The sequence below is a fragment of the Platalea leucorodia genome (genome assembly GCF_965183815.1).
Source record: "Platalea leucorodia genome assembly, chromosome: 14".
Lineage (NCBI taxonomy): Eukaryota > Metazoa > Chordata > Aves > Pelecaniformes > Threskiornithidae > Platalea > Platalea leucorodia.
Genome location: NC_138836.1, coordinates 13857145 through 13879562, shown reverse-complemented (window position 1 = coordinate 13879562; position 22418 = coordinate 13857145). Strand labels below are relative to the sequence as shown.

General features: G+C 45.3%; 1 protein-coding gene across 2 annotated transcripts in view; it reads right to left on the bottom strand.

Moving 5' to 3' along the window:
* The window catches only part of LOC309597388 (myosin heavy chain, skeletal muscle, adult), a gene marked incomplete at both ends in the record, with an annotated part of 96167 nt that extends 86014 nt beyond the window's left edge, over nucleotides 1-10153 (bottom strand). The window contains 20 exons of one of the 2 annotated variants that reach the window (XM_082326706.1): nucleotides 59-314; nucleotides 416-552; nucleotides 1194-1317; nucleotides 1641-1758; nucleotides 1850-1937; nucleotides 3040-3110; nucleotides 3211-3517; nucleotides 4524-4694; nucleotides 5359-5508; nucleotides 5603-5721; nucleotides 6375-6513; nucleotides 6613-6716; nucleotides 6823-6921; nucleotides 7015-7078; nucleotides 7219-7311; nucleotides 7511-7625; nucleotides 7724-7751; nucleotides 9469-9625; nucleotides 9719-9862; nucleotides 9947-10153. In XM_082326706.1, the coding sequence (XP_082182832.1) occupies nucleotides 59-314; nucleotides 416-552; nucleotides 1194-1317; nucleotides 1641-1758; nucleotides 1850-1937; nucleotides 3040-3110; nucleotides 3211-3517; nucleotides 4524-4694; nucleotides 5359-5508; nucleotides 5603-5721; nucleotides 6375-6513; nucleotides 6613-6716; nucleotides 6823-6921; nucleotides 7015-7078; nucleotides 7219-7311; nucleotides 7511-7625; nucleotides 7724-7751; nucleotides 9469-9625; nucleotides 9719-9862; nucleotides 9947-10153 (2691 nt within the window). The remainder of the gene's footprint in view (nucleotides 1-58; nucleotides 315-415; nucleotides 553-1193; nucleotides 1318-1640; nucleotides 1759-1849; nucleotides 1938-3039; nucleotides 3111-3210; nucleotides 3518-4523; nucleotides 4695-5358; nucleotides 5509-5602; nucleotides 5722-6374; nucleotides 6514-6612; nucleotides 6717-6822; nucleotides 6922-7014; nucleotides 7079-7218; nucleotides 7312-7510; nucleotides 7626-7723; nucleotides 7752-9468; nucleotides 9626-9718; nucleotides 9863-9946) is intronic. The other variant, XM_082326705.1, reaches the window with a different exon arrangement.
* Between the last annotated feature and the right edge of the window lie 12265 nt (nucleotides 10154-22418).

Sequence of the window (22418 nt, the reverse complement as noted above, 5' to 3'; positions counted from 1 at the left end):
AAAGCATTCTGACTGTATATCATTCTTTTCCCAGGGACAAATGAATGGTAATGCTCACCGCCTGCACTTGGAGCTGCAGGTCATTTTTCTCCTGCAGTAAGGCCACCATTTTCTCCTCCAGCTCCTTCCTCTTTGCCTCAGACTTTGCAAGCTCTTCCTTGGTTTTCTCAAATTCTTCCTTCATGTTGGCCATCTCCTTCTCAGATTCTGCACTCTTCAGCAAGGGCTTGATCTTGAAGAACAGCTTCATCCAGGGCCAGTGCTTCACATTCATGAATGCACGAACATTGTACTGGATGCAGAAGATGGACTCCCTGAATTGAAATTCACATGGCTGTTGCATAGCTTCGGTGTGATGAATTGAAATTTCATTGGTGAAGTACCATGAGAACAAATTAATATGAGAAATATCTACCTCCTCTCTACCATTCTCCGATACTCCACTCTCATCAGGAAGCCCCTGCACCTGGCTTGTGTGCGAGTGATGATTTCTGCCAGCTTGTCATCCCTCATCTCCTCCAGGAGTCCCAGCAGCCCAGCTTTGAAGAACACCTTGAGAAACAAAATGTTGCAGCATGTCATTGTCAGGTAGTACAGTCTTTCAGGATCCTGAAGTTGACCTTAATGGCCGTGACCAGCTTTACCTTGGGCCCTCTCCCAAACCTTCTGCCCAATGGCCTACGAGCTTCCTATAAGCTCAGCCCTAAGCATTCAGTCCCTCTCTGAGCTATGTGATACGAGTTATGGTTTCCAGTTCAGCCACAGCCTCAGCCACAACTATGCCTGTTCATGGACCCCAGTGAGCTCTACCATGACCTGTGGACTTACTTCCTGGCTTGATGTTAGACCAATCTCATTGCTGTGTATCTGTCCAGGAATTAATGAATAGTGCCGGGCCTTATTAGCCTACCTATGTCTGACCCTGACCAATCTCGAAAACCAAGGCTTTATGGCTTCACCTCAGACCTTCCTTATTGTCACAAACCTGCCTGATGATCTGGACTCTTGGTTGAACCTGACTACCATCCCAAGGTCTTCCCCACTTGCCTTGCTTGGATACTGTGGGGCTGGGCACTTACTGATTGAGGCCCCTACCCTGCCAGCTCTTTTACTGTGCTGCGCTCCCTGCCATTGATGGAGCAGATCACCGTTGCCGCTCCCTGACAAACTTTTAACACAGGTCTTGTTTCTACCTTGGTGTGACCAAATCTGTATTGGGTGTGGTCCACATCAATGGACCCAAGGAGCTTTTCTGAAGCCTTCTTGCTGTCCATGAACTGTCCTTCTGGGATAGCACTTGCATTAAGCACTCTGTATCTGCAGAAGAAAACAGAACATGAAGAAATCCCCGTCACCAAAACCACCACTGTAATTGAACCCCACAGCCTTCTCAGACTGTCTCATTGAATGAGTCTCATGCCTGGAGACAGTTTATCCTTTCAGAACAGGAGAGTGTTTTTACTATTAACTCTAAGTGCAAGAGAATCCTAATCTCAGCAATGTCATATCATCATGAACTGATGGTGAAACATTTCTATATTACAGCTCAGTACCAATTTAAAGTATAATGTTTCAAGTATATTACAATAGTCAGGTTCTTCAGCTTGGTCTGAATGGGCAGAAAGGTGTAGCGCTCTTACCTTTGTTTGAAGTCAGCATACAGGACTCTGCTGGGGAATCCTTTTCTGCAAATTCTGATCCCTTCCAGCACACCATTGCACCGCAGCTGATGCAGCACCAGCTCATGCTCCATGGCACCTAACAAACACCACTGTTAGTGACCACCCTGCTCTTTGACACTCAGGAGAAGAACTCTGGCTTGAGTTTTCCTCGTATTGGATCCCCTTACCAGGTGTTTTTGTCTCATTTGGGATGATGCATCGTACAAAATGGGGGTGAGTGCTTCTCAGGTTAGCCATCAGCTTGTTTAAATTCTCCTGTGAGATCATGAAATGAAGTTTCTATTATTAAGCATAACCACTGGAAGCTTAATAGTGGATATATTAAACTGAGTGTTTCAGGATGCAGACCTGCCTTCTCTAAAACATTTTGCAGAACTCCCAAAGCAAAACTTGGAAACTGAAGGCTCACAGATTTTTGGTTTTGAAATTCTTTTGTAGAATAATGGTTAGTATTGCTTTTCCTTGATCTCCTTATACAAATATTGAGCTGCCATCTCACAGCCTTCCTTCTAGCTGGTATTTCTTGGGGTATTTACTTGGGCATTTTAACTGGATGACATGTAGTCTTGGCTAAGTGTGACTAGCGTCTGATTTGGCAGCTAACTATGTTGTTTCTAAATGGATGGAATATTTGTACAGCCCATATAAATTGACTTTTTTAGTAGTAATTCAATCTCCCTAAATATATCCACCTCAGTCAAATGGAAACCTTGAAAACATAACTGAAAACTGACCTCAGAATTCATTCACTTGATGTAATTTAACATTCACTCTCTTTCCCCATTGAAATGAAAACATTACCTTACAATCTCAAGGCAATTTTTTTGCTTTTGATGGTCAATCTGTTATTTTCAAATTCTATAATGTGACAATAATGAAAATCTTCATAGATATATAAAAGAGGTATGGGTAACATCTCTGAAGTCTCCAGAGAAGATTTTAAGGAAGTTGAGCTGATTTGTTATTCACTCACAGTCAAAATAGGTGAACTTCACCCTTTGGAGATATTTGTAGAATATTCAGAGAAAGTAATAGCAAAACTAAGGCAGGTGGAAGAAATCAGCCAAAATATAAGGATGCAATATCAATAGTTAGATGGAAAAAAATTCTAAGACAATTGCCTAGGGAGTTCCAGGAAGCTGACAATAGCATTCTGTCTCCTGAAATAAAAGGAAGACCATGCACGCATTGAGGTAGAGATTTTGTGGCATTCTAAGGGGGTAATTCTGTAATTCACAAGGATGGCAAGGGAAGCATTTTCAAGGATGACAAGAGCTATGACCAAAACTAAAACAGCTTTCAGATTCAGAATAAAACTGCTTTCCATCTTCAAAGAGATAATGAATTCTACAGTTACCCGGAAAAGAGCTGAGACAGTCTGGAAAGAAGAACCCTTCTTCTTGCCACCCTTCTTGCCACCACCAGCTTCTGCAAAATTGAAGAAAACGAGCAGATGCCTTTAACATTGTCTTTGGGATTCCCCTTTGTACAATATGAACACATAGAACATGGATTTTACAGAGCTGACCTGCTTCCCCACCATAGGTGGCAAAGAGTAAAGCCAGTGTCTTCACGGATGATTTCTGGTACAACCCAATGACAGTTTCGTTCAGGGGGTCCTTGTTCTTCTCAAGCCAGCCAGAGATGTTGTAGTCCACTGTACCAGCATAGTGCACAAGGGAGAAGTGGGCCTCAGCCTTGCCTTTGGCAGGCTTGGGCTTCTGGAAGTTGTTGGACTTGCCCAGATGCTGGTCATAGAGCTTGTTCTTGAAAGAGGTGTCAGTTGCCTTGGGGAACATGCACTCCTCTTCCAGGATGGAGAAGATGCCCATGGGCTGGAAGGTACCACAAGAAGTGACAGAGAAAGATGATAATGATGTGAAGCATGTGCTATGAACATCAAAGATACCAGTGTGTTGCTGGTAGCATCTCAGCCTGGGTAAGGGCCCAAGTTTGTCAGGCGCTGTTCTCAGCCAGGGAGCTTATTTCCACCTGTCCTTACCTTCCTGCAGAGTGCCTTCACAGAACTGGTAAGAACGTCTGTATGGCTCAGGTTAGAATTGGGAGCAGAATTAGAGGGAGAAGTGGTAAAGGGAAAAATAATTGGGAAAATAGCTACAAGAGGCCCAGTTGTTTTGGGAAATCAGGCAAGATTTAAGGAGGCTTAGAGGTGATCTCATCACCATGTAACAGTAGCTAAAGGGGAGCTACAAAGATGACAGAGACTCCCTTTCTACAAGGAGTCACTTGGTGAGGACAAGGGGTAACGGGTACAAGTTACTCCCAGGGAGATTCCAAGTGGACACAAGAGGTAAATTTTTCACTATGAGAACAGTCAATCATTGGAATAATCTCCCCAGGGAAGTGGTTGACTCCACTACGCTGAACACGTTTAAGACTCCGCTGGACTTGGTGCTGAGCCATCTCATCTAGATTGTGCTAGAAAGGTTGGACCAGATGATCCTTGAGGTCCCTTCCAACCTGGTATTCTACAATTCCATGATTCTATGAAGATGATATTTATTTCGCAAATTTGTTTGTGGAGTTCTGATTGAGTCTTCACGGGAAAAAGGAAAGGAGACTGACTCCAGTTGGTTTTGAAGAAGTCTGTTGGTGGGAGTCCAGGCTACCTTTTCCAGGCTTGAAGACCAGGTAATGCAGGACTGATGACATAGATTTGCATTTCCTAATTTCTCTTCCCCAGACTAAAATAAATCTCAGTGCAAAATATTTCATTTAACTGACACTGAATGCCCAGCCCTGAGTTCTTCCGGAGATGAATCTGGCCCAGAAACATCACAGAATTCCAAAATACATCGTACACTTGTATGGAAAACGTACCTTCTCAATGAGCTCGATGCAAGCAGCCAGGTCCATCCCAAAGTCAATGAACTCCCATTCAATCCCTTCCTTCTTGTACTCTTCCTGCTCCAGCACAAACATGTGGTGGTTGAAGAACTGTTGCAGTTTCTCGTTGGTGAAGTTGATGCACAGCTGCTCAAAGCTATTGAACTGTCCAAAGCAAGGAGAGGTGCACAGGTTCTCAAGGTGTGGCAAACACCACAGGTTTTTCCTAGCATTCTCCTAATGCTGTTGAAGTTCCCCAGCTGAAACACCACTCCTAACCATACTGTAACAGCATGTGTTTCCTTAGCAGGGCTTCTATTGCAAAATCTACCATTCTTGAAAGATTTTATTGTTATTACTTTTGAAATCACGCTAAAAGTAACATTTCTTTTTTACTGTGCTACTCAAAAGCAAATCCTTCAGGAACCTTAGCTGCAACATCGTGTAGCATTGTGAACTTTCCCATAGCACTACCCTTTCCTTGGCTCTTCCAAGAGCATCCACACCTTTGGCCCACATCTGTGTGAGCCTTAGTCCTCAAGCTGTCTCTTTGTTTGCAAAGCCTAAGACTTTTGCAAGCTCAAGGGTCTCTGAGACCATTAGCCAGAAAGCAGAGCCGCCTTCTGCCTGTTGACAAGGCTAGAATCAAAGTGGTTGTTAGTAAAGCCATTTGAGGGTGTTACTGTGACAGAGAGGAGGGAGGGCTTTCTAGAAACTGCAGACGAGGAGGATAAACTTCTGAATCTTCTTAAAAAGAAGGGTGTTTCTGAGTCCTCATGACCCATCCCTGGCCCTCCCTTGACAATGGTGCTAAATCCTTGCTCCTTACATCAAAGATCTCAAAGCCAGCAATGTCCAGCACACCAATGAAGTACTGTCTGGGTTGTTTGGTGTCCAGCTGTTGGTTGATGCGAATAACCATCCACAAGAACATCTTCTCATAGACAGCTTTTGCCAGGGCACCAACTGCATTGTTCACCTAAAGCAGAGAAGAAAGGACCAGAGTTACCTCCTAGGGTCAAAAAAGAATGCTCAAGTACTGAAAGAGCACTTTCAAACTATCTTCTATTTACCTGTTCTACAGTTTGACCTTTGGTCACGAATTCGTTCCCAACCTTGACTCGGGGGTAACACAGGGCTTTGAGCAATTCAGCTGAGTTCAGGCCCATCAGGTAGGCAGCCTTGTCAGCCACTAAAGAGCAGAAGAGAGAGAGAGAGAGAGAGAGGAGCATTTATCTTTGGACAATGGCTAGAATTTGGCCAGTGTGAAAAACTCTGCTGTTCCTGTTCTAGAAATGGAAAAGCATTGGACTGGTCTCATATAGAACGTCTGGGAAGGAATGTAAATTCTGGAAGCTAATGATGGCCCTCTTTGAAAGCAAGAGCAGGTGTGGCTTGGATAGGAATAGCTTGAATCTGGAAGGTCCTAGAAGAACCGCAAAAACCCTCTGGCAACACGAGGCATGCATGCAGCACTTTCTTTTTCTGTGGAAAGATGATTTCTGCATAGCAAAGAATGCAGGATTTATTTCACTAAAAATATGATTGCACGTCATGGTGACTTAGTGTCTGAAGGTTTTACAGAGAGAGAGGGAGCCTGCGTTGAGGTTGAAGTTCCCCCTCTCAGGCTGTGTGTGTTTGGGGAGTATCCATTGGATAAAGTAATGGTATTTCCCATGATCAGGGAAGCACCTCTGCAGTTAGATAGACAATGAACAAAGATGTTTTTCCTCGGTGTTTTATGTGGTGACTCAGGCCAACAAAGGCCTGTGCTTGGAGGCTAACATATCATCTCTGCAAACAGAGAAGTTCTTTGAACAAGTCAGTTGCTGAATGTGCTGATACCTTCTGTGCCATCGGGCTCTGCCTGCTCCTCTCGTTGTTTCTGCTTGAACTTCAAGTTCCCGTAGTGCATGACAGCCCCTGTCAGCTTGTAGATGGCAGTCTTTTCATCAGCAGTGAAGCCCAGGATGTCAATGGCACTCTGCAGTCAAAACAATGAAGTAAAATACGTGTCCTTAGTAGGTCACCTATGTCACCTTTGAGACATGTACAGTAGGTACCTTTTTGCTGTGTTACTTACATCTGTAGCCATGAGCTCCTCCTGGTCATCAATACTGGGAACAGTGACCTCACCTTGACTCACATAGTGGAAATCAAAAGGGTTGGTGGTAATGAGGAGCATGTCTGAAAGCAGGAAGAGGCAAGGCACAGGCTTAGTTTAGCCAACCAGGTAACAGAGGGAACTGTTGCTCAGCGATCTTCCGCAAAAAGTCATAATGATCCTTCCTACCAATTAGCTCCGGCTTCTTGTTGGACATGATCTGATAAAATATGTGGTAACTTCTTTCTGCCTGGAGCTGGAAAGTGACTCTGGACTTCTCCAGCAGATCTGGCAAAGGAAGGCAGAAAGAGTGAGGCACAGGAATGCACAAGGAGGTGGGAATTTAGGAAGGAATGGGATGAGGCCAGGAGAGTCTCTTACAGGTTTCAATGTCAGCAGAAGCCAGTTTGCCCGTGGCCCCAAAGTGGATTCTGATGAATTTGCCCTGTTAAGGAGAAGCAGCAGCATTTCAGCCTGGATGGGTTCTTTTGATGTCTCCTTTACATGGAATAGTGCCAGGGGCCATCGCTTTTCTTGTAATGAGAGGGAGAGAAAAGCAAAAAGTTGTCCAAAGCAACAACTTACAAAGCGTGAGGAGTTGTCGTTCCTCACGGTCTTGGCGTTTCCAAAGGCCTCCAGCAGTGGGTTGGCGCTGATGATTTGATCCTCAAGTGTTCCCTACAGGACAATAATTATTGCTGGTTATCTTTTCCAAAACTCTTGTCAGGAGCAGAGAAAATCATTGATTCAAACTACTATCTATTAATTAATGATTTCATCCTCAAGCGTTCCCTACAGGATGATAATTATTCAGTTACAGTGTTTAGCTGACATGGCAGTTGCACGTCGAACCTTCAGTCTGTTCTTCTTGACTCACCTGCATTTTGCCTGACTGCTGCTCCTCCTTCTTCTTCTCCCCACTCGCTGCAATTGTTGCAAAGTACTGGATGACACGCTTTGTGTTCACAGTCTTCCCTGCACCGGATTCTCCGCTGTCAAACCAAAGAGAGAGGCAGAGAGCGTGTGGTCAGGCAGGAGGTCCCCTGGCACCCGACAGCCCCGCAGGGACCCGAGCAGGGAGTGTACATACGTGATCAGGATCGACTGGTTCTCGCGATCTGTGAAAGAGGCAGAAACAAGATGGTGTTAGTGGCTTTCTTGAATGATATAAAACACAATGTGTGTGATAAATACAAGCAGTGTTTTTAGAGAGCGTATGTATTATATGGAGAGAGCTGGAGTTATCAAAGTTTGGATTTCTTCAATGTTTTTTTCACCTCTGAGATATTCATTTAAACTCCCTTTTTGTTCATTGAAATAGGACATTTCTTCTTAATTCAACCTATTTCTCATATCAATCTCTCTATGAAATGAATAGTGATGCAAGCATGCCTGTTACTTTCCAGTGATTTCAAGAAGTCTGGAGGTTTATCTTCCTCGGAGAAGTCTGTTTTAAGTGTTGGAAGGTTTGGGTATGAAAAAACTCCCTGTAGAATCCACAGAGATTAATATCAAATTTCTTGTGTGCCTTTTGAAGGTCCCAGGAAGTATAACTAACCAGTGAGTCCTCAAACAATTTAAGAATCTGAGATCACTTTATACCTGTTTCCATTTAACAAAATACCCTTTGAGAAGTCTGATTAATTAGGTCTCATCTCTAAGTAGCAAAGGGTTGTAGCCACTAACTGTACAGGTCAAAAGAATTCTGATCTCCTCCTTACCTAACTCATTTGTAGAAGTGTAGAGATTTAATCAATGTTGGAAATGTTTAAACTAGGTCCTTTTTTTTTCTCCTTTCCTTATTTTTCCTTTTCACTGGTGAATCCAAAGGAGCAAATACTTTCTGAGGTAGGAAAGAATATAAGTTTTTTATTTTGTTTTTTTTCTTTGTTTGTTTGTTTCAGATTGTTTCTGCTCTTTTTCTGTTTATTTCTGTCTTTAGAAGTCTGTTTTTAAAGGCACTAACTAAGAGAAGGAAGACAGAAGATAGCAAATGTGGAAAAAAATGCTAAACTACTTGTTATTCATGAACCTACTCCAGTGTTAAAAGTGGAAGTGGAAAAGGAAAAAAAAATACATTGAAATTATCATCCCATTTTTATTCAATATTTGGGGACTTTTTTTAACAGTCAACATTCTTATTCTGTGATTTTCAGTAATGTCCTTGTGGAATCACGAAACAACTGTAGATGTATGACCATCAAATCATTGATTCCCTTCTGCATATTGCAGGTTTGGTGCACAGAATTCTGGTCCTTTCTGGTCAAGTAACTTTCATGCCTAAGAAGCAAATCCATAGTACAGGAGTATTAACTAATAGCTAATTTGAAATGAAGGCATTTATCGTTGTTTCCAGAGGGTGCAACTTTGCTGGGATTCTGGCTCTTGTTCTTTCCCAAGAAGTTGTAAATATTGGAATAACACTTGAAATCAGATCATTTGTTTTCAAATCATGTCTTCATGGAGCCAAAACAGCTAGAAATTAACCTACAATACAGTTTTGGGAGAGATGAATTAAATTGTTCAGGGCTCTATTAATATTTTCTGTCACATTTTGAGCAAATGAGATCTCAATAATAGGTAGGGGAGAATTTTTGTTTCACCTGACTCAATTGATCCTATAAATTATTCTTCACTGTAATGTTTTCAGTGCTCTTGTCTGCATGGTATCTAGTAGAGTTTTTTAAATCATTAGGACAGAACTGTGTCTCATGCATAGTATCAGCAGCTGTTAAAATAAGTTAATTAAAGGCTCATGCTGAGGTTTACACACGCAAATAATTTTTTTTAAAAAACGAATGCTATATTGCCATGAAGATGCTGCCATTGTCTCACCAGTTAGCATGAACTGATAGGCATTGTCAGAGATGGAGAAGATGTGTGGAGGGGCCTCCTGGCGCTTCTTGCCTCGGTAGGCCAACACCACCTCTGGGTTGTACACCGGCAGCCACTTGTAGGGGTTGACAGTGACGCAGAAGAGACCCGAGTAGGTCTGCGAGGAAGGGAGACAGCACGTTGGCTTCCACTTAGCCTGGCAGAGCAGTTTCTCCTAGCTGCCCAAAGGAAAACTGCTGCTGGTACTTACGTAGATCATCCAGGCTGCATAACGCTCTTTGAGGTTGTACAGCACAGCAGGTTCGTGGAGGTGGGTCATCATGGCCATGTCCTCAATTTTATCATACTTGGGAGGGTTCATGGAGAAGATTTGATCTTCCTTCACGGTCAGGGTCTGTCAGATGAAGAAAGAATATACGTCAGCTGAGAGCTGAGACTGGGATCTGCACACAGTCTTTAAGCCTTAGTTTTTACCCACCTCTCCAGCTTCAGTCTTGACAGTGACCTTCCCTGATTCTTTGCTCTGGATTGTCCCTTTCACAAAGGATTCCTTAGGATGTACCACAAAGACAGATGTCTTGGCATCAAAAGGCTTGTTCTGGGCCTCAATTCTCTCCTTCTCTGACTTTCGGAGGTAAGGAGCTGCCTCCCCAAAGGCAGCCATCTCAGCATCAGGAGAGGCCATGTCTGCACTTATACAGGATGCACAGTCAGCAGAGTGCTCTGTAGGAAAAAAGATACGTTGAGTCAGTAAGTGAACAGCTTTATGTGGAAGACAGGAAATGTCTTGCAGTTTGATCTCTTCAAATATTTAAGTAGGTATATACAAGTCAACAGTCTGATTTAAGCTTCCCAGTCTTGGCTGAAAATACTAGTATACTTTTCTGTAATTAATTCTTAGACATCTAGCTATGTGTAACAAAGTATAGAACATCTCTTCAGTGTTTCAGTATTGTAGTACAGTTTAGCAGTATTACTTCAACTTTGTAGATTCTAGTGAATTTGGATGTTGCCATAGCACAGACTTTGTGTTAAGTAAGTCTCTGATTTTTTTTAAAATGCTACCGGAGAGTCTCTGAGAGACTTCCTTGTCTGATAGCAAATAGTAGCTTTTCACTGGAAAATTTACTTGCTATGGACAATTCATGTTGCATTATGACAGACATAAATGTCACTACTGCCTGTTCATCTTTCTAGAAATCTTAAACTGCTGTTTTTCTTCCTGTTGCTTAAAAGTTGGTAAATTTTGGTATTAATTCTGATGATAGAGGCTGGAAGTCAGTCACTGCTGTTTGAAAACATAGCAACTCATTTTGTGTTGCACAGATATCCAGAGCTAATACATAAGCTGAAGGAAAAAATGCTGCCTTCAAACCTAGAATAAAATCACTAGCGATAGAGACAGTGCCTGATAAAAATGGATATTCAAGGTTTATAGGAAGTTAAATGGAATAAATAGGTATATGCTTTGCCCAGAAGTTCACAGGAGCCATACACTTACCTTGAAGTTTTCTGTCAAGACTGGGCGCAGCACTCCAAAGAGACTTTTATAGAGTCTGGTCTGCAGATGCTCTGGGTGTTTCCTTTTCCTTCAGTCAAAATATATTTTGGCAAACCATCTTTGGCAAAACATTGTCTGGCAAACTTAACTAATGGCATAATTGTCATTTGATTTGACTAGATATATTTAGAAATGTTTTACATCTTGCCATTCCTGTGGATGCATTTCCTATAAATAGTCTGACAGGGCTATTAGTAAGGGAATCTTGCCTAGTCAAGGCACTTAAAGAACTTGGATTTAGAATTTATAGGTTCCTCTACTGTATCTACTGATAATTTGATCTTTGACCCAGGTGTGGTTCTTTGGCATTTCTGTACTGCAACTATTGCCGACGTAAAATGGGGATAATACGATGTATCTTGTGCACATGGTCCTGTGAATTTAAGGATTGCCTTTCCAGCATTACAAATGACAATTCTACAAAAGACAAATAATGACTATATGTCATTCAGTAATTCATGATATGTTATATTGAAAAGGGAAAAACCAGACACATATTGTGGGCCACAACTTTGACTGCAATAGCGCAAGATACAGAGGGAATCCAAGGGACAGCAAGTCAGAACTTGCTGTTCAAGTTTCGACACGTAATTTGTGCCTAGAGTGTGAAAGGTGACTCCTTAGCTATAAAAAGAAATAAATATCTATGCAAGCAAATCTGCACTTGGTATTTTGCAGAAATTGAAAAAAATGTGCATACTAGAGGAATGTTCACTGTTGCTGTAGTCCGTCATAACTGATATTAGAGAAAAGTTTTACCTAGTCTTAAACAAACAAATTAATCGTGGTACCTCACACCTGAAAAAAGAAAATCATACTGCTTTTTTTTCAAAACATTTCTGGTTTTAAAAAATTCAGTGCTTTTGTTACAGAGCTGATCTAGAAGAAAAGTGTAACATTTAATGACTATCACTTTTTATTAATAGGGAACTTATTCATAGTCAAAGTTCTTTCTGTTTCTGTTTCCTAACCTTTATTAAAGATAATCTAAGGGTTAAGAGAGACAAACATGCAAAAGTAATCTAGATCAGGAAATACCTTCAACCCCAAATATATGCATACTCTATAAATATATGGTGAAACTTCCTATTTCCCCTCACACAAAAAAGAAGTGTTAACATGCTTTAAAGAGCTTAAGTCTCTATGTCCAATATGTATGTGTCCACTGTTGACATATACCAAGCAATGTCCTCAACTAGGAAGCAGGGGAGCTCCCTGTAGCCCTTCACTACCTACAACTCCAAAAAAAACCACCCCTCCACCCAAACACAACTCTACACACAATCACACAGAGCGCATACAGTCCAAGATCCTCTGCCCTCTGATACATCCTCAGTCCAGCACTCCCATCCCATCACAAATATCTTGCACATTTGCACATTCATACAGGTCCAGCAACAAAGGCTGTCAACACAGTGCTGCCTATATCAGAGCATTAGAGGTGGCAGGCAGTCCTATACAATGCTGATACTCTGAGAAAGGGGGAATTTGCCGGTAGTCCTGGAGAGTGACTGATCTAGGTCTAGGAAAAGGGCACTGTCACTTGAGCAGCTTTAAACACTGTCCGATCCAAACATGCTCTTCTCCTGGTCATTGGCATTTTGGTTATTAAAAGAGCTCACTGGATAAAGCTCAGTGAATAACACAGGGGCAAGGTCAGAAAAATGATGCCTATGATCTAAGGTAATATCCAGCATTGGGCACTGGCCTGTGCATGAAGAGCTTGTTCCAAGGAGGGCTCTGGCACTGCAGCACGCACTTTTCTGGAGTTCAAACCCAGAGCTCACCCCTGGGCTCCCTGCACAGGGCATGGGGAAGCTGATGGAAACACGCTGTGTCCTGCCCAGGAGGAGCCCAGAAACAACCGGTGGGAAATGGTGAGCGCAGGGGTGCATCCAAAGTCCTGCCTCTCTGGGCAATCTCTGACTCCCATGGACACGCGGAACTTAGAGGGCAGAATCATAGAATCATAGAATGGCTTGGGTTGGAAGGGACCTTAAAAAGATCACCTAGTGCAAGACCCCTGCTGTGGGCAGGGATATCTTTGACTCGATCGGGTAGCTCAAAGCTCCATCCAAGCTGGCCTTGAATGCTCCCAGGGAGGGGACATCCACAACTTCTCTGGGCAACCTGTTCCAGTGTCTCACCACCTCCACAGTAAAGAAGTTCTTCCTAATATTGAATCTAAATCTACCCTCTTTCAGTTTAAAACCATTACCCCTCGTCCTATCACTACACTCCCTGATAAAGGGCACCTCCCCATCTTTCCGGCACGCCCCCTTTCCCCCTTTAAGTACTGGAAGGCTGCTATAAGGTCTCCCCGGTGCCTTGTCTTCTCTAGTCTAAACAACCCCAGCTCTTTCAACCTGTCCTCATGGGGGAGGTGCTCCAGCCCCCTGATCATCTTCATGGCCCTCCTCTGGACCCACTCAAGCAGGTCCATGTCTTTCTTATGCTGGGGGCCCCAGAGCTGAACACAGTGCTCCAGGCGGGGTCTCACGAGAGTGGAGTAGAGGGGAAGAATCACCTCCCTCGACCTGCTAGTCATGCTTCTTTTGTGCAGCCCAGGATGTAATTGGCTTTCTGGGCTGCTAGCACAGACTGTCGGCTCAGATTCAGGTTTTCATCCACCAATATCCCCAAGTCCTTCTCCACAAGGCTGCGCTCAATCCACTCTTGGCCCAGCCTCTATCCATGTTTGGGATTGCCCTGACCCAGGTGCAGGACCTTACCCTTGGCCTCGTTGAACTTCATGAGGTTTGCACGGGCTCACCTCTCCAGCCTGTCAAGGTCCCTCTGCATGGCATCCCTTCCCTCTAGAGTATCAACCACATCACTCAGCTTGGCGTCATCTGCAAACTTGCCGAGGGTGCACTCAGTCCCACTGTCCATGTCCCCGAAAATGGTGTTAAATGACACTGGTCCCAACACGGACCCCAGAGGCACCCCACTCATCGCTGGTCTCCTCCCAGACATCGAGCCATTGACCGCAGGTCTTTAAGTGCAACCATCCAGCCAATTCCTTTTATCCATTGAGTGGTCCACCCGTCAAATCCATGTCTCTCCCTTTTAGAGACCAGGATGTTGTGTGGGACAGTATTAAATGCTTTGCACAAGTCCAGGTAGATGATGTCAGTCGCCCTTCCCTTATCCGCCAATGCTGTAACCCCGTCGCAGAAGCCCACCAAATTTGTCAGGCTTCCTTAGTGAAACCATGTTGGCTGTCACCAATCACCTCTCTGTTCTCCGTGTGCCTTAGCATAGTTTCCAGGAGGATCTGCTCCATGACCTTGCCAGGCACAGAGGTGATACTGACTGGCCTGTAGTTCCCCAGGTCTTCCTTCCTTCCCTTTTTAAAAATGGGGGTTATGTTTCCCCTTTTCCAGTCACTTGGGAACCTCACCAGGCTGCCACGACTTTTCAGATATGGTGGAGAGTGGCTTAGCAACTTCATCTGCCAGTTCGCTCATGACCCTCGGATGCATGTCATCAGGTCCCATGGACTTGGGCACATTCAGGTTTCTTAGATGGTCTCGAACCCCATCTTCTCCCATGGTGGGTGGTACTTCATTCTTCATTCAGTCCCTGCCTTTGGATTCCGTGAATTGGGCAGTGTGGCTAGAGCACTTGCCAGTGAAGACCGAGGCAAAGAAGCTGTTGAGTACCTCAGCCTTCCCCATGTCCGCTGTAGCCAGGTTTCCTGTGCCGCTCATCGGGGCGGGTACAGTTTCTTTCATCTGCCTTTGTCATCCCAGGTACCTGAAGACACCCTTCTTGTTACTTTCCACGTCCCTAGCCAAGTTCAGCTCCAGCTGTGCCTTGGCTTTCCTGATCCCTTCCCTGCACTCTCAGGCCATACCCCTATAATCTCCTCAGGATGTATATCGCTGCCTCCACTGCCTATGCATTTTGGTTTTGTGTTTTAGTTTGGCTAAGAGGTCTTGACTTAGCCAAGCCGGCCTCCTGCCTCGCCTGCCCGACTTCTTGCACATTGGGACTGAGCGCTCTTGCACCCCAAGAAAAATGTCTTTAAATATCTCCCAGCTCTCATTCGCTCCTTTATTTCTGAGGGCAGTATCCCAAGGGATCCCACGCACTAGCGCCCTAAACAGACAAAAGTCTGCCTTTCTGATGTTTAGGGTCATGACTCTACTTTTTACCCATCCTATACCCCTCAAGACTGAGAATTGTACAAGGGCATGATCACTGCAGCCCAGGATACGTCCAATCTTGACCTCTCCGATAAGTTCTTCCGCATTAGTGAGCAACAGGTCCAGCAGTGCCTCTGCTCTGGTCGGGCTCTCCATCACCTGGACTAGGAAGTTGTCCTCAACGTACTCCAGTAGTTTCCTGGACTGCCTGCAGTTTGCTGTGCTGCTTTTGCAGCAGGTGTCTGGGTGGTTGGAGTCCCCTATCAGGATCAGGGCCTGTGAGCGTGATGCTTCCTGCAGCTGAAGAAAAACTCTTCGTCCACCTCCTCTTCTTGATCAGGCGGCCTGTAGTTGACACCAGCCGCAAAGTTTCCTTTGTTGGCTTGGTCTCTAATTTTCACCCATAAGCTCTTGACCTGCACATTGCTGTTTGTCAAAGGTAGCTCTGTGCAATCAATCCCATTTTGGACATAGAGGGCAACTCCCCCACCTCTCCTTCCTTGCCTGTCCCTTCTGAACACTTTGTAGCCAATCAATCGCCGACAAAGGTATTAGCAAAAGTGGTTTTAATATGATGTTGTAGAAGTGTGACTTAACCAAGTTCGATGGCAAGGTTCACTCTATTAATTACTGCGTGGAAGAATCACACAAGGGAAAACTGAATTACACTCAAGTCAGAATGATTTGTAGAGAGACCAGAGATGCAAAGAGTAAGGAAGACCCTCCCGTTGAGTCACGGGTTCAGAGTCGACCACCTTGCTTTCTAAACTCCTGATGGAGCTTAGGTGCGGCTAGGTCCAATCTTAGTCTCACACCTGGTCAACCGTTTATGTCTAAGGGATTATACGTGCAGTTTATATAATGTTTCATGAGCATCAATTCGGCATGCAATCAAAGTTGCCAAGACAAAATCAAAGTTACCGTACTACAAGGTTATGCACGATGTCGGTCGCTTACCAAGGATCTGTCGTTAGTAAAACGTCTCTCTGCCTCGAGGAGCAACCTTGAGAGGTGTCCCAGCTGAAGGGGAGATCACTGCCATGCAGCCACGCTGCCTAGCAGGGAGAACTCAAAGAAGGCTCACTTAGGCTGTCGTATTTATAGGATAAAGTGGTTGGCTTGTAGTCAATTACAGGAAATGGGAAAGGTATGCAGGAGACTCCTTGTACCCACAACTTTCTTTGTTCCTTGAGTCTTGGAAAAGCCACCCGCTCTTCCTGTGTCAATCGCATGATCGGTGTTCCAAGCTCATATGCATCGATGCTCACTATGTTACTCTGCTCCTTTGTGGGTTTTCAGAGAACAGATTGAAACTAGAGGAGTGCACGGCCCGGCTACAGCTCAGGCCTTTACCTCTTCCAGAGCCTGCACCAAACCACCACCAGTCTGGTCAAGAGGTCGAGCACATCCATCACAGCTCTAACTTTTCCTTTTGGAAATTAAAGGTAGTTAATTCTTAGAGCAGCAGCAGCAGCCTTGTAACCTGTTTAGTTAGAAGGAAATTCCAGGACCAGGATCTCCGTGTCACTGTCATGGAACCACCTTCAGGCCTCCTGCTTAGGTCCTCCACTCCTTCCACCCCCGACCAAGCTGACCAGGACCTCCTGTCCAGTTGCAATAACAGGAAAAGACGCACGATTGCAAGCCTCTGGACTCCATTTCAGGCCCATTGTCTTCTTTTCTGCCCAGAGAGAAGCAACTAAAGCAAACCCAGCTGGGCCATGTGGGAATCAACCAGCTAAGTTCAAGAAGGCATCTTCTTGGGGGTCAGTACGCGCGGGGTAAAATTTAACCTTGGCAGCAGTGACTGCCAGTACAGAAAGGTAGCTGAGCTGGTGAGCTCCCATCTAAGTCTTTGAAGGAGCACAACATCAGGGTCACCCTCATGTAGTTCATGCTTTCACAATAGCATTGGGTACTTTTGTTACTCTCATTAGATTCCTTTAACCATGCAGCCGTCTTAGAGCAGCCGCACCATGGATTTCACAGGCATTTTGAGGAGGGCTATTCATGGTGATATAACAGGATAAGCCATCCCTCTTTTCCCAAGCCGTCCTGAAGTGCCTCAGTGATGATGTAAAGTCCTCTTCTACTCGGAAGTTTTAGTCAGGCCGCTAAGCAGCAGCTAGCCGGCTGTTCCTCCTGCCGGAAAACATCTCAGCACAGCTTGTGGAGGTCAAGTCCCATAATTGTCGTGAGCCACAATGGATGGCATGGCCTAAACTGAGCTGCCCATTTTTCCTGCTGGCTGCTCCTGCTATCCTGGCCATTCTCGTTAGCTGCTCCTTTCCCAGTACTTCCTCCAGCTAGTTACTCCTTCCTCCACCAATCTCTCCAGCCAGGCCTTCCTTCTTTACACGCTCACCCTGCAACTGCTCGTGCCCTGATGATGGTACTAGATAGCTGCTAGCTGAAGGGATTACTTTCAGCACTGACAACGGAGCAATTTCTTCCAAATCTTCTGCCTTTAGCAAGACCCCACGGAGCAACCAGAAGGCACAAAGTCTGTGCTGCTGAATGGGCCTGACCGAAAGAAACTGATGTGCCTGTGCACAACAGTAACATTTCCTTCCCATTCTGGCATGCCTGTCATTTTGACGGACGTGCCCCTAAATACAACCAACTACAAAGCACAGATCAAACATACTTTGGGCCTCACCCGCTGGTTCCTTGTGTCACACTGTGCTTCCTGTTGGCAGTGAAGCCTGTGACCGTCTGCAAGCAGGAAGGTGTCTGTTGGCCCTGCACACTGCAGGAGGGGTACTGATTCGTACCAGCCAGTGGACATGCCAGACCTCAGGCCTCAGCTAGCCCTTTGAGGTCTGGCAGAAAACTGTTCCTGGACCTGGGCCCCACAGTGTTTGTTCCCAGTCAATGGTGGGCTTTTCCCCCAGTTGCTGCTGGAACCATTGTTTCACGTAGGAGTTACACATACTGTTACGTTCAATACTTAACGTGTCCCTGGTGAAGTAATAAGCCACCCTTGGAAACATCAAAGGCCAAGATGCAGTCAAACCCTCTCTCTGCTGTTTCCAAAATGCTTCTGTGAGACAGCACTCAACCTGCTACCCTTCTGCTAAGCCCAGAACGATGGGGTAGAGTTTGTGGTTCCGGTAGATGACTTTGCAAAAGCAGTCCCTGTGGGATTTGCAGCATGCTGGTGTTATCAGCCATGCTGTCTGGATTAGCAGAGCATGCCTGCAGGGATCAGCGCACCTTGTGAATCACCAGCGGATCGTGTGGCATGGAAGATCTAGCTTCAAGCTAGTGTGTAGCAAGGCAGACTTGATAAAGAACACTGGCTGCTGAAGAGGGAGCTACAGCAGAGGTGAGATGTCAGTGTGTCACCAACGCATCCACAATTCCTTCCTTCCTTCCCGCCTTCCTTCCTTCCTTCCTTCCTTCCTTCCTTCCTTCCTTCCTTCCTTCCTTCCTTCCTTCCTTCTTTTCTTCCTTCCTTCCTTCTTTCCAGATCTGTTACTTTGTTTCACAGAGCGGATTTCCTGCTCACAGGGTTAATGGGATGGTGCCTCACATGAGTGATGCTGTATGGCACTTCTTAGGTGAAAAAATAAAGCTATCGTAAACCTGCATTCAGTAACGGGTAGGGATTGCATTTGTTCAGCACTGAACCCAGCGTGCTTAGAGATGCAGCAAAAGCATTTCCAGCACCGGCAGAGACAAAAGATGTTTGAAAACATCCACTGTAAGAAGCGCAGCTTTCAAATGGTGTTGTCAGTTTATGCTGCAGTTACTTGTTAGGCATGCTGAGAGAGATGTCACCAGACCCAATGGGCAGTCTGACAGGGAATGCCCAGCCTCCACTTCAGCAGTGTTTCTTCAGACAGCGGTCCTCTGTGTAAAAGGAGAACTCCCAGGAATGCTAGCCCAGGCTGAACAGAAATGCCGGCACCCTAATCCTTTGGAGGAAAACTCCTCTTCCCTGCCCTTCTGCTAAGACATGGCTGAGTGCTGGAGCCTGTATATGCTACGGACGCACTTTCCTCGTTAAGAAGCCTGTTTATTCTGCTGATGGGCATTGAGTCATGTGGAATTAAATATGAGGAGGGCTTTCTTCATGCCTAGCACACCAGGTCTACTCCACGTAGGTGTTTGTGTGTTATCTGGTTAAGATATATCCTATCTCAGGATAGCCATGAAGAGACTGGGATGGCCTTTTGCCATCTCCTCATGCTGCTTCTCCACTCAGGGACCAATTTCTGCAGGTATTCCGTGACCTCACAGCAGGGAAAAGCGAATTGAAGGCATCTTTCCTTCGGGGAGTTTGATTCACAGCTTTATCTATTGGTCGTGTCTTCTCTTTCCAGTGACGACACTCTTACATGGCTTTCTGCAGCCTAAAAGAGACAGAGCATCTCAGTGGAGAAGGACCAGACTGTCTAACTGAAAAGGCAAGCAGAGTGGCCGGTAGGACAGACCCGTCATTTGAAGTTGGGCTGCACTTGAACGAGTGCCCGAGTTGCACAGTTACTCAGACTCCTCTTATGTTCTCAGCTAACGTCTCTGGAAGCGATCGCTGCTGGGCAGTGAGTCCTGGCTGAGAAGGTGACCTTCCAAACACCCATCAAAGCAACTGGAGGGCTCCTGCTGCAGGGCAGGTGAGGAGGGGAACAGGCCTCTTGGGTAAAAACAGGGAAGGAAATGGGTCAGAAATGAAGCAACGATGGCGACGTGCCACCAGATAGCCAGCAGCCATAGCGTCAGGGTGCTCTAACAGTGTTGGATGCCCTGTCTGGAGGAGATTCCCTGCTCACCCCATTAAAGGCTGCTGGGGACACACCTTTCTCTCCATGAGGCTTGTACTTGGCAAGGTCTGAGTTTAACCCGAGAGACAGGGACATTGTCTGAGCTCTAAGCAAGTAGATTTGGGAAAATGTATCTCATATCCTCTCCAGCTCAAGCTGCAACGGCCCCTTCACTTGGTCACTGCTTGGCCAGGCAGCACAGGTGTATATTGCCCTCCTTCCAGATCAGTCTCTTCAGCTCCCTGAGAAGTGCCTCCAGTGAGGCAGTATCTTGCAGGGTGACTCACAGGGTCTCAGAGCAGAGCCATCCCATGACCCCACGCTGCTCTCGGCCTCACACATTAGCCAAGCTTGGACTTTACCTCTTTGGGCTCCAATTCCAAAGCCTTCCTGTGTGCTGGACCATGTTTACCCAGCACTACTGTGCTGATGTTGGGGCTGTGCTGCTGGCATGGCGAGGGGGTTGCGGCATGCCTATTCTGCAGGAGGTGTAAGAGCACGGTCATGAGAACCTAACAGCAAGGCTCAGGTGCTAGGTGATTCCTCTGCCCCATGGGGGGGTGTGACAGGGAGCTCAACTCTGCTCGTGGAGCTGGCAATGTTCCTGGATTTCTGTCAGAGGGATTCACTGGTGCCTGTAGAACAGAGCAGCTGAATTGAGCTTTTCTGACAAAATTGTTGGCGAAAGGCTTTTCCAGATTCTGTTGCTGGTCCTCTTGCTGGTGCTGCTACTGGAATGCTGCTTTTGTGCTTGGGAGAGACAACATGCTATTTCTTGTTCAGATTGTCATAGATCCATGATCCTCTACAGTCCATATGGGGGAGAACACCAACTGCATCTATTAAAACTTTCTTTGAGATATTATCTTTTGTGGGCCCTTATGGAGCGATGATTTCCTCACTAGGCATCAGCACTAGTGACAGCGGCCTGACTCCAAAAATAGCATGTCAGGGGAAAAATGGCTCCTCTTCTCCATGTATGGCAGCAAATCCCAAGTCAACAAAAAGTAACCTTCAGTTTTGATGTATGCTGGACTTTATTTCTCCCAGCTTTCCTAGGGAGGTCCAGTAGTGCTGTTACTGTTGCAATCCAATCATGTCTTGCATGAAAACAGTGGGATTCAACAGCTATGTGTTTATACCTGTGTGCTCTTGAGGTACCTCAATTGGTGCGTGTATGTATGACTGGCAGCCTTATTTTCTACCTACAAAATGGATTTGGAGTGGAGGATGCACTCCATTCTCCCAAATTCTAACAGCTGTTACGCTCCAATGCTCTCTGAACTTCTGTCTTTTTATACAGCTCTGAGCCTTTGCACCATGGACAGCAGTTTGGTACATACCATATATGTGAATCTAAGTTCCCATTCTAAGAATAAAAATCCTCTCACTGATATAGAAAAGCCTCATTAATAAAACAGTCAAAATTTCTATACACAATACTTTTTTGTAACAGACTCTTTTGTGTGGTATTATACTTACCCTCCCAACGCGACTTTCTGTCCTAAGGTTGACTCGTCAGTCTTTCTTAAGAATGGTGGTGCAGTAAGGAGGGAGCCTACTATGAGCAAGCAGCATCCTCAAGTCTTTGCCAGGAGGAGCACGGTGCGGCAGGGATTTCTTCCTACTTGGTCTTGGGTTTGCTTGAGTTTATTTTCATCTATTTCCTTATCACAGTCTGCTTCCCTTTCCTGGTTCCCACCTGAAGTTTAAAAGGTGCAGAGTAGCTTCCCCTGCCTCAGTTATCACAAAAGGTAACTCTTTATTATGCAGTGACCCCCAAGGCTGGTCAGACCTTTGTCGTATATGGTATTCACAAAGCTTAACCTAAAACAGGTTAGGTAATAGTTGCTTGACTACTACGACAGTTATTAAAACAATCTAAAACCACTTCAGGACCGGGCAAGCCCTGAGACCATGCACTGTCAGTTCAATACATACCCTCAAGCCTTTTGCTATTAATGGAAAAAAATCGTATTTGCTGCTCTGCAGTAATGGAGATTTTAAGGAACTGAAGCATCTCAGGATGGACAGAGGATGCTCAGGTGTTCAGAAGGAGGAGTGAAAAGAAGATAAACTGATGGCAAAGACAGTATCCGAAAACAGAGTCAGGCTGGTCTCTGTCATGGAGCATGAGTGCAGAGACTAAAATGGAGTGAAAGAAATCTGAAGCCTACTAGGGAACCGTGGGAAGCCTTCTAACATGTCACGGGAAGGAAGAGCTAGGCCAGCATCACTGCTAGATGTTAGCTGGACTTATTAAGCTCTTTGTGGCTGAAAACTGATCAGGTCCGAAAAAGCTCACTCTCGTCCCTCTTTCAGATGGCAATGACGGAGACGTCTGGGCTTTCTGCTTTCTCATCCTCACTACTGAGAGCAGGACAACCTCAATATTACTGGTGTGTTGGTGAGTTTGTGTCTTGGAGACAGATAACTGAAGACTCATTTTGATAATTCTGTCTTAGCCATACA